This window comes from Octopus bimaculoides, chromosome 10 (assembly GCF_001194135.2).
Source record: "Octopus bimaculoides isolate UCB-OBI-ISO-001 chromosome 10, ASM119413v2, whole genome shotgun sequence".
NCBI classification, from domain to species: domain Eukaryota; kingdom Metazoa; phylum Mollusca; class Cephalopoda; order Octopoda; family Octopodidae; genus Octopus; species Octopus bimaculoides.
Window position 1 is genome coordinate 4023297 of NC_068990.1, and position 12829 is coordinate 4036125.

The window sequence follows — 12829 nt, forward strand, 5'->3', positions numbered from 1 at the left end:
ACTCAGCTTAGAGTTATATATAAAATAATCAAACCACATAAACAAAATATATAAATAAGAAGCTAGATTGAAATTTTGATATAAAAACAAGTGTCTACACACACACACACACACACACACGCATGAATAATATATCTGGATATTTTAATTTGGGAGATAGGAAGGCAGAAATGGTGGTTATTGAAAGAGCCTTGAATTTTCCTCATTGTGCTTCCTAAGATAACAATTATTGATGCTTTATTTTTTTTCTAAATATGATATAATATGCTGTTGTTTCTTTGATTAACCAGATAATACAGTGTCTATTTGTATTTTTTCCTAGATATTGTAAAAACATGTAGCTAGCTAAGGAAACATGTTATCAACAAAGCTGCACCATCAAATGAAAGGCCAAGTCAACTATTGTGGTGTGTCAGCATAGAATATAAAAGAAATACAGTTATATGCTATAGGGTATCAACAACAATGACAATAACTGATAATTAATAATATTGACAATTTGTTTTTCTATTGCCTAAGACTTCTCCAAAGATAATGTGTTTCTTAATTGTTTATGTGTGAATATTTTTATTTGAAAATTTTCTCCATTAAATTATAATTATTATGTTAGGTAAGTAGATATTGTCATATAGAAAGACGCCTAAGGAAATCTCTTGAGATTGTTTCTGTAAAGTAGGAAATTGTATAACCAATGCATCTTAGAAAGAACCAACATGCTGGATAAACACAAATGTTGCAACAAAAACAAAAATAGATAGCAGTCTCCATTGGAACATTAAATAGACATTTAGAAGTAAGGAAGGAGAGAGATAGGTAGGTGGGAAAGTAAGTGTGATTGCATATCTATCAATATTAAACTAAAACTCAAAGTTTGTTTTCCTACTATTTGATTAAGATGATAAAGATTACAAATAGGATAGTCATTTACCCCTTTAAGAAAAAAAAATCAAGTTGAAAACCGACTCTTCAAAAAGTTGTCATCCATCCTTTCCCCTTTTTCTTACTTTCTGTTTTCCTCCCTTAATCATTTATACAACTTTTGTGTGCCATGGACTGAAGGAGAAATTCTCCCTATATTTCTGAGATATCTTTTGAATCATAGTTACTTGATTTTTTTTTTTTTTTTTTCTTAAAGAGGAAATATACTATCCTATTTAAAATAAAATATTAATATTTATCATCTTAATCAAAAGGCAGAAAAACAGATAGACTATCTCTTTATATACAAAGATCAGTTGCAATGGAAAAACAAAACAACAAATGGATTGTACCTTATAATGAAACTCTTTTAAGAGCATTCTAATGCCACTGCAACATTGTAATTGTTGCCTCAGTGAGGTAAATTAAGCACGTCATCAAATACATGCTGAAAGGAAAAGATCAAGCTTCTGTTCAAATAAACAATGATAACGAAATTAGTCAGTATCTAATGGGTAGGTATACTGGACCATCCAAAACAGTTGCATCCATTTTAGGACTTTCAATTCATGAAAGAGCACCTGCAATAGAGAGACTGCAAGTTCATCAACCTGATGAACAAAGAATATTGCTCAGAAATAGTGAGAAAATATATGGCTGTCAATGAACAACATATGAGAACAACATTGACAGAGTTCTTTTCGTTGTGCATCAGTGATGACTTTGCAAAAACATTACTTTATACTGAAGTACCCTGTATTTCATTTGGAGCAGTAGTAACAAAGAATGGCAAAGAAGAAAGTGAGGAAAAAAACTGAAAAGCTTTTTTCAGAGTTATTTACTTTGAATTGTTAATATCTTATATCTGATCAACCTGTTATTATGTAACATGCTTCACGATTTTAGTATACATACCTTATTAGTATCTCCTCCTAAGTTCTATATACTCTGGGAATGCATTGAAGCCCTTTTCAGGGCTACTTTATTTGAATTCTTACTATCAGGTAACTAATTTCATGTTATTAACATAACTGACTTCACAATTTGGGTATTCATAACTTATTGGGAATTCCTAAAACAAGATCCTGTGTAAGACAGTTTGGTATTCTCTGCAAATGCACAAAAACCGTTTTAAGGGCTACATACTTTGTATTGTTGTTATTGGATTAGCGAAACAATTATGAGAACGGAACCAAGGGATAAGCCCCGCTTTCCCAGGAATTACCGGGTACATCAGCTAGTATATTTATATTTGGGGAAAACAATAAAGAAAATGGAGAAGAAATGGATATGATTAATAATTAATAACAAACAAATAATTTATAAATTATATCCATTTCTTCTCCATTCTCTTCTTCTTTTCCCCAAAATATTAATAATTTCAATAATCCCAAATGGTTTTCACATTTTATGATACAGGTTAAACCAGTGGAATACCTTGGATTATATAATCTTTAATGAGGAAATGACTTCTTTGAATTAATCATATATATAATTAGATATAGACTTTTTTAAAGCTTAGTCTCTCAAAAATATGGAATATATGTGAGTGTGTGTGTGTGTGTGTGTGTATGTAGGAGGAAAACAACTAGTTTTAAATCTCTGATTGAGATCTATGTAGTAACAGTACTGCATAGTAAATTTTAGTTGCCAACATAATAAATATATATATATATATATTATGTGGTAATGCTTCAACATGTAGAAAAGCACTCAATCAGCTAACAGAGTAAAGATGCCCATAAGTCAAAAATAAAAGCACACTCAATATAATAAAGTCGGTATATTTTTTTAATGTCAAAAGGTTATGTACTTCCAGCCAACATGTCTGAAGTGTGGTCAATATAATCTAGTGGAAATATTCGGTGCTAAGCTAATACTAACAGTATAACCTGTTATGTACCATAACCAATAATATATTTGCTTGACGATATATATATATCATCATCCTCCTTTAACGTCCGTTTTCCATGCTAGCATGGGTTGGATGGTTTGAACAGAGTTGGGAAGCTGGTGAGCTGCACCAGGTTTTCAAGGGTGTATGCATGTGTGTGTGTGGGGAGGGGTGTACATATATATGTGTGTGTGTGTGTGTTTGTATGTATATATAGGCACAGACATGGCTCTGTGGTAAGAAGCTTAGTTTCCAGCTGCATGGTTTCGATTTCAGTCCTATTGTGTGACACTTTGGTCAAGTGTCTGCCACTAAAGTCTCAGGATGATCAAAGCCTTCTGAGGCAATTTGATAGATGGAAACTGAAAGAAGTCCGTCATTTGTGTGTATATATATATATGTAAATATACATACACGTATGCATGTGTGTGAGTGTGTGTGCATGTGCACATGCGCATGTGTCATTTAGAAAGTAAAACATTATAGCTAGTCAGAGAGTTGTCATTAGTTTCATACCTATGAAGCACTCAGCAGTATAGGCAATATTTGGTATGAGTTCTTGTCCCTGAATTATAGAGGGGAAAAACTCTGAAGCTGGGTTGTTTGTTAGTAGTGCAAATGTCGAACTATATATTTATACTTGAATATTCATCTGAATATTTTCAATCTTTACTTTCTCTCTGTTTACATGTAGATATGTAGACATGTAGATATGTAGATATGTAGATATGTAGATACATATGTAGATACATATGTAGATATGTAGACATGTAGACATGTAGACATGTAGACATGTAGACATGTAGATATGTATGTATATCTTGTATATCTAATCTAAGAGGTTTTATTTGTTTCTTTGCATCATTATCTCTCCCTCTCTCTCTTTACATATATATATATATATATATTCACACACACAGAGTCTTACTTCGCAAATTGTTTCGCTTGAAAAATTCAACTTAAGGAATTTGTTTATCACTATTATCAATTCCAGTGAGACTTTTTTATGGCACATGGGTTATGTGCAATTTAATTTACAAATAGACGCTATGCTCACTACCTCTCAATCAAGATTATTACAAGCAAACAAATATTAAAAAGAGTGTAGTTATCTCCCAAGGAACCTGGTGTTAGTGTCAAAATATTTTTATTGAATTTTTGTATGTTTTTGTTTGTATATAGTATGGAATATAATTTGATATTTAATATTTGCTTGTCATTTCATAGAATTTTCTGTCAAATTTTACAAATGTTTTGCTAATTTTTTAATAAAATGAACAGACGAAATTAACAGTAGTGTCTTGAATTCTTGAATATTTTGTCATTAAATAATATTTTGTATTGCCTGTCTGGTTGTTAATTCAAGTAAAACCATGGTATGAAAAGAGTAGTGTATAAAAGAAGGGGAGGTATGTGAGAAAAACAATATATATATATATATATGCATATATACAAACAGACAGATAGGTAGATAGATAGATAGATAGATAGGTACACACACACACACACACACATATATATATATATATCAGACGTTTGTGTCTTTACAGGTCTATACTGAGATCAGTCTTTGTAGATTGTATGCATATATCATCATCGTTATTTTAACATACACTACTCCAAGCTTCCATAAGTTGGATGAGATTTGTTGAGATGGATTTTGTACAGCCAGATGTCCTTCTTGTCACCATCCATCAACTGATGCTATATATAAAGAAAAGCTCCAGTAACATACTGTAAAATGGCTAACATTAGGAAGTGCATCCAGCCATAGAAGCATTGCCAAAGAAGGCATTGGAGCATGATGCAGTTTTCAGACTCACTGGATCCTGTCAAACCATCCAGCCTATGCCAGCATGGAACATCATCAACATCATCATCATATAGCATCCGTTTTCCATGTTGGCATGGGTAAGACGGTTTGACTGGAAAGCTACACCAGGCTCAGTCTGTTTTGGTTTAGTTTCTATGGTTGAATGCTCTTTGTAATGCTAACCATTCAAAAGAGTGTACTGGGTGCCTTTTACATGTCACCAGCACAGGTACATTTTCCATGTTGCCAGCATGGGTTGGTAGCTTTTACATGTCACTTGCCCAGATACTTTACATGTTGATGATGATGATGATGATGTTCAATTTCCACTCACAAGGCTTTGGTTGGCCAGAGGCTTAGCAGAAGACACTTGCCTAAGGTGACACACAGTAGAACTGAACCCCCAAACCATGTGGTTTGGATGCAAACTTCTTCAGCAAACTGTAATAGTTGCGCTTATGTATGATATGGTAGACAGCTGAATGACCAGATTATTATGTATGCAGGCAGAAGATATGCATGTAGACAAGCAGGCAGGCACAAACATTTAGATAGATATGCAATGTATATTAGTGCCTGTGGACAGAGAGTGTTAAACAGAATTATTATTGACTAAATATAGAAAGTCAGTTCTCTCTTAGCTCAAATTCAATTAGAAAAACAGTTAATGATGGAAGTCTACGGAGAAAATTCACCAGGAAAGGAAAAAAAAAAAGATAACAATAAAATTGTAATGGGTCTTTATTGAATATAGAAGAACAGAAGAATTTAATTAACGGTTCTTTTTAATTAAATTAAATTCCTACATTATTCAATTTTATCTATAATATCTATGGCCAGCTATTAGTAAAATGTTGATATACATTTGAGATGAATATTCTGAGCATTTAAGTAGGGGATCTCTCTCTCTCTCTCTCTCTCTCTCTCTCTCTCTCTCTCTCTCTATGCATATGTGTGTGTGCATGTGTGTGCACACGCATGTATACTGGCGGAAACTAGCAGAGATACTTAGTAATGCCCAAGGACTGTATCAAATAACTGCATGCAGTAACATACATTCTGTGCATATTACAAACTAGTTGGCAAATAAATAGAATTTTTTGGTGAATTTTCACTGAAGTAAGAATTATAACATAACTAGCTGGCCCTGTGCTGTCAAAAACGACAGCTAACTGTAGTATTTTATATATATTAATAAGGTACATAATAATCCCACATACAAACATTTACATACACTCACACAGAGTTGAAACGCTGTTTGATTTTTCTTTTCAGCATTGAATGTTCATTCACACATACAAACATTCACACTTTGCCATCACCCCTTCCTTCCTTATTCCTCTATCACCCCTTACTTTTTCATTCATATGTTGTGACAGAGAAAAAAACAAGAGTACAAGAGTATCACTATATCACCCTCCCACTTCCATTGCACAGACACACATACATACACACAACACACACAAACATTCACAAACCTCCCTTTTTACATACACACACATATACTCACACCGAGTTGAAACACTGTTTGATTTTTTTTCACCCCTTCCTTCCTTATTCATCTCCCACCCCTTCCCTTGTCATTCATATGTTGTGACGGAGAAAAACACAAGAGTATTATTATAGTAGATTTTTTTATTTTATTTTATGTTCTATTCAAAGCTTCAGGAGAAACAATATTCTTAGTTTTGCCCTTTGGTGCAATGATGAAAATAGCAGCAAGTCTCCTACTTTTGAAGTACCAAATGAAAGCTGACCATGTGAAAGTACGGGATCCACCAGATGTCTGTGTGTGTGGGGGGGGGTGCATGTATATTTGAGTGTGTGTGTGTGTGTGTGTGTGTGGTATTTCTTTACTACCCAGAAGGGGCTACACACAGAGGGTCAAACGAGGACAGACAAATGGATTAATTCGATTATATCGACCGCAGTGCGTAACTGGTACTTCTTTAATCGACCCCGAAAGGATGAAAGGCAAAGTCGACCTCGGCGGAGTTTGAACTCAGAACGTAGTGGCAGATGAAATACCGCTAAGCATTTCACCCGGCGTGCTAACGTTTCTGCCAGCTCGCAGCCTTATGTATGTGTGTGCATGTGCGTGTAGTGTTGCATTTGTGAATTTTCTACCTTAGCTTTAATCTTTATACTATGTGTATCTAGGGCTTTCGAACAGATGCATTGTATCTCATAAAAGGCAACTGAAAGAACCAGCATCAAGAAGGGCATCTGGGCCATAAAACACTTCCTCAAAAAGTTTCATCCAATTTATTCCAGTATGGAAAAATCATAATCAAAAATGATAATGTTGATGATGATAATGATGATGATGATGATGATGACGATGATGATGATGATGATGGTGGTGATGATGATGATGATGTGGTGGTGGTGGTGGTGGTGGTAGTGGTGGTGATGGTTAATGAAACATCTGAAAAATCAATTTGATTTTCCTAATTATGAGAGGATGAAAGGAAAGAAGGTAAAACAAAAACAAACAAAAGAAACTTGATTAAATATATGTTGACTATTTCACATGTTGTAAATATTGTTACCATTATTTAATCAGCGCTAAAATAAAAAGCAGCTGCTACATCTACTGTAATAAAGTTTATTAAATATTAAATAATATTTCCAGCAGCGTACATTGTCTCCTTGAAAACAATGTTGTTGTTGTTGTTCTTATTATTAATGTTTTTAATGCTTTTCTTCTATTCCTTGCAACATCAAGCAGAACTGCATGTTCAAAGTGTTGTTGCTGTTGTTGTTGTTATTACTGTTTAGGCCCAGGTCAGACATGACAGAGTAGAAAATGATCATATATTTCCACCCATGACCAGCCTGTCCTTCTTATCTCAGACATTAAGCATCAAGGACTATATTTTTAAAATGTGACCCTTCCTTTTCAAAACAGTAGAATATGGTTTAACCCTTCCTACACCCAAATACATCTACTTATTCTAAGTTCAAACTACCTAGATCTTGCCTCTCCCACCTACCCAACAATGTTATTCAAAAACTAAACAGTCAGTTCATCAAAATCTCAAAGATATGAGATTATAGATGATTAACTGAAAATAGCATGAATAAATAAGCATTAATTTGATAAAGAGATTAACAAAGTTTCATTCAGGTACTGGTCAACCTAAGACAATAAAAGAAGGCACTTGATCAAAGTGCCACCCAATAGAATTGAACCCAGAATTATGTAGTTAAAAAAAAAACTTCATAACCATGCAGCTACGATTGTAGTAACAGTCGTGTCTGCACCATGTGTAGATGTAAAACATGTTATGAACTTTCAGTCAAAAATAACTGCAATCCACTAACAAACTAGGCTAAAGCAAAACGAAAGTAATTAGAAAATAAAATTATTTTTTCAAACCAAAAGTGTCATTGATTTCTAATCTGACACTTAATCATACAGAATTACTATAACTGAAAAGTCTTGGAAATTGGAAACCTTAACCTTCAGACCAATGAACCAGAAGCCACTTTTTATCCAAGGATACAAAATGTCTAAATTATATATTTATAATTAAAATTCAAACATTCCATCATAATTCTATTTAAAAAAAACTTGTTATATTCCAGACACCAGCTTTATAATCAGAAAGATATTTTACTAAATTCTGCCAAATTCATGATTATTTTTTTAAATTAAATTAATTAAGATGTATTAACTTTAAAATATTTTCATGACACTATCAATATATAATGATTAACACATACAAGCATTCACACCCATCTACATATATACACACATATACATATTTACATATATATACACACACATACACATATATACACATACACGTACATATATATATACACAAACATATACATATGTACATATACACACACATTACACACACACACACTCACACACACACACACACACACACACATATATATGTGTGTGTGGAGATGTACTTGCATAGCAAGCGACTTGATCTGAAATCGTGATTACGGTGTGGAAGATGTTTATAAGTCATGTAAAAACACACAAAAAACCTTTTAGATTCACTTCAACATTTAAATTTAATTTGTGCCAAAATATTTTCATCGCTTTGAAGCTGTGACCTGTTCACTGACAAAAATTTGTGCTGCAGCACAGAGCACAAAGTTTTGTCAGTGAACAGGTCGCAGTTTCAAAGTGCCAAAAATATTTTGGCACAAATTAAATTTAAATAGAAATGATACATTGCTAAACTCCACAGAGAGATTTATGCAGTAGCAGCATCATTAAGTGATAGTATGTTGTTGACTTAATGTGACAGTCCCATGAAAGGGAAGAATGCTACTGTTATTTAGCTCTAGGAAACACCGTTCCTGTTGGACAAGCACCTCCACCCAGCAAAGCCAGCATCCAGAGACTAGTTTCAGAGTCATTGCTCACCATCAGTCAGGAGTAGCCTTTGAAAGCATATATATTTCAAGTGAAATACACTCACTGATTTTTGAATATATATATATATATATATATATATAATTTTATTCTTTTATTTGTTTCAGTCATTTGACTGCGGCCATGCTGGAGCACTTTAGTCAAGCAAATCAACTCCAGGATGCAAAGAACTGGAACAAATACTACAAGGGATCCATCTGATACTCTACTGATTCCACTAGTCCACTGTACAAGACCAGTACTTAATTTATTGAACCAGGAAGGATGAAAGGCAAACCTAACCTTGGCAGGATTTGAACCCAGAATGTAAAAAGCCAGAAAATAGATCACAAAACATTTGCTCCAATGCTCCGACAACTGTAATGGATTTACATAATGAGGTAAAGCACCTAATTAATTAACTTGCAACAAATCACACTATACCATCTAAATGGTTTCAAATGTTAGCACAAGGGCTGCAGTTTGGCGGGGCATGGGAGACTCAATAGCTTCAGCCCTTGTGGTCAGCATTTTATAGATTCTGAAAGGAAAAGCAAAGTTGACCTTTTGCAGAATTTGAACTCAAGAATGTAAAAAGCAGGAAGAAATGCTGCTAAGCATTTTGCCAAATACACAAATGGTTCCGCCAGCCTGCAGTCTTACAATATCATCTAAACAAAAAGGAAATATGCATAAGAAAATGTAGTCTGTGATAACACTGTCAGAAAAACAAGATGGGAGGAGCATTCCAGTTAGAATGCCTCTGCTTATTGGATTCATTAGACAATATAGTCCTAGATACACTCAGCCAGAATACATTTGATAAATGAGATACACTGGATAATTATAAGTTCTGTTTATACACACATCATAACATTTTCATTTCAATAGCTAAGCTGGTGTGATTTGTTATTATATATTTAATCTGTCATTAGAGTATGATATTATAGTCAATCAGTATTATTATTCACAATTAGAAACACGTTATTGTCTTATAGATTTAGTTATTACAATTATAACTATTGTTGTTGCTTTTGTCAGATGTAACTATGTGAAAATTCTCTCATTAAGATTTGTTTAATATTAATTTTTGCTTAGTTGTTTTTAAAGGAGTTAGATTTTGATGAAATAATCTTATTATTAACGTGAAGGGAGGAAGATTAACAAGAGGAAGATTAACAAGAGGAAGTTGTTGAAGAGAGAGAGAGAAAGACAGAGCTGAAGAAGAGAAAGCACAGGATAAAACAAAGAAGGAAAAGAAGAAAGGAATGAAAAGGAGGAGTGGCAGAGGGCCACAGTGAGGAAGAAGCTTCACAGAAGTTCAATGAAGGAAGAGAGAAGAAGGAGGAGAAAAAGAGGGAGAGGAGGGGGAAAAAATGCAAACCAAGAAAGTGGGGAGTGGAAGAAAATGAGAAAACAGCAGCAAAATATTGTAATTAGCAATGTCATTAGTACATCAGGTAGAATGTCTCACAGTATTTGTTCTGATTCTCAGAGTTGTGGGTTCAAATCCCAGTGAGGTCAACTTTGCCTTTCATCCTTTCAGGGTTAATAAAAATGTACCAATTCAGAGAAGAGAATTAATGGAACTGTAATAATAATTTCAAATTTTAGCACAAGGCCAGCAAGTTTGGTCTATATATATATATATATATATATATATATATACACACAGACCTCCTTAAAAGAATGTGAAGAAAAGGGCACCAAAAGTATACACTCTCATGTTTCACAAACCAGTCTCTGAATTATATATAATTACAGAATTCTTAGAAAGATCTGCCATTTACCTTTTACGGTCCTTTCGGGATCCACGTTTTTTCGATTTACAAATACCTTTGTTATTTCGAATCATTTTCCTGGGACATTTTTTAATGCAGCTACTCTTGAATTTGACATTTAAACAAGAATGACATTGGTTCGCACCCTACAATGAGACAGGGACAGACATTACATTAGGGACAGACTACAAGAACAAGAGAAAAATATTGATGTCAACCAAATGAATACAGTTACTACTATTTTGGGCCATATATACATACATTATATATATATATATGCACGTGTATATATATATATATGTGTGTGTGTGTGTGTGTGTGTGTGTGTGTGTGTGTGTGTGTGAGTGTGTGTATGTGTGTGTGTGTGTGTGCGTGCGCGCACACACACACACACACACACACATACATACATATATACAGGGCGGGTGGAAAGTAACTAGGTATTAGAAATTGCTGATAGAATTTTTAGTATCACTGAAGTCATGCCGAAAACATTTTTTAAACAGACAACACTAATGGACATTTTTTTAATTTTCTTATGGCCTTATTTCTTATTTTCCAGATGGGCCAGCCGCTTGGCTGTTCAGGGGCAAGCTAAGATAGCAGCATACTATGAAGTGTGGAATTCTATTGTTTTGGTTCAGAGATGGTGATGTGCATGGAAAGGTAAGCATGCAACACTATGTCCAGAGACAATAAAAAGTTGTCATGCAAAACTAATGACCACAAACTCTGTGAACGATGCAAGATGTGGCCGTCCAAGCAGGAAATGTTTAATTGCAGCCTGCAAAGATCAACATGTCAAGCAGCTCTTGAATTTGCATCCATGGAAACCCCATTATGTACAGGAGCCAGAACCTGAAGACTGTGACCACAGAAGTCTAGATGTCCAGATCTCACTCCATGTGATTTTTACCTGTGGAGATACACAAAAGAGGAAGTGTACAAGACAAACCCTCACACACTGGAGGACTTGGAAACACGGATTGAGGAGGTTCTCAATATTCCAGACGATGTCCTTCAGAAGGTTGTTCATTCCATCCCTGGCTGTTTGAGGAGACTAGTTAATGCCACCAGTGCTTACGTTGAAATATGAAAATTTACTTTCATTTTCCCATGTAATAAAGAACGTGTATCATTGGTTTCAATAAATTTGTAAAAAGAACATTGATTGTATTACAAATTTTTAATGCCTACTTACACCAACCCTATATATAATGCCTAGGGCTGAGTGTTTACTACATTGACTATATGCGGGAAGATACAGCAGAAAGATTTTTTTAGATGAAAGGACAGCAATAGTGAAAGAGTGAGAGTTAATGCCTACTTACACCAACCCTATATATAATAATCAATGAATGAAGCAGAAAATGGATTTGGTATTAGTCTTTACCATTTTTTCCATCTTGCTAGCATGCTAATTAATAGCACCTTCCTCTGTATATCCGATAATGGTTTAGGTATGTAATTTTTGGGACTAATGAGTATATGTCAATTAGTGTGTTGAGTAAAGCATGTTCACAGTTTAGGCTACCTGGTGTCATCTACAGTTGGATATATTTCTGCTGGATGGATGGATGGATATATATATATATATATTATAATAGAATAATTACTATGAAGCATTGTGTAGAATATATTGTATAAAGGACCATGGGTAAGGCCAAAACAATGCAAAGTAAATGCAAAGTAAATCACATAGGCAACATTCGTCAGTTTCTTGAAAATGGGGTCATAACCCCGAAATACTGAATACAAGGTAAGTCTACAATAATTCACATATTTGTTTTCTTGTGATTTACCTTGCATTTATTTCGCATTGTTTTGGCCTTACCTACAATCCTTTATACAATATATGTATATATATAAATATTATCAGTAGTTCATATATCCATAAAAGAAGCACACTCTAAAGCATTAGAGCAGTAAGTCTGGTGAATTGCTTATACACCCAAGCGCTTTACAGGTGTGAAACCAATGGCCACTCTATGACCAGCTATAACATTTGATTTCCTAAAATATATATATATATATATATA

General features: G+C 34.0%; 1 protein-coding gene across 1 annotated transcript in view; it reads right to left on the bottom strand.

The window, feature by feature from the left end:
• Positions 1-12829, bottom strand: part of LOC106869050 (receptor tyrosine-protein kinase erbB-4) — a 99315-nt gene that overhangs the window by 15301 nt on the left and 71185 nt on the right. The window contains exon 12 of the mRNA XM_014914560.2: positions 10800-10936. Within this exon, the coding sequence (XP_014770046.1) occupies positions 10800-10936 (137 nt within the window). The remainder of the gene's footprint in view (positions 1-10799; positions 10937-12829) is intronic.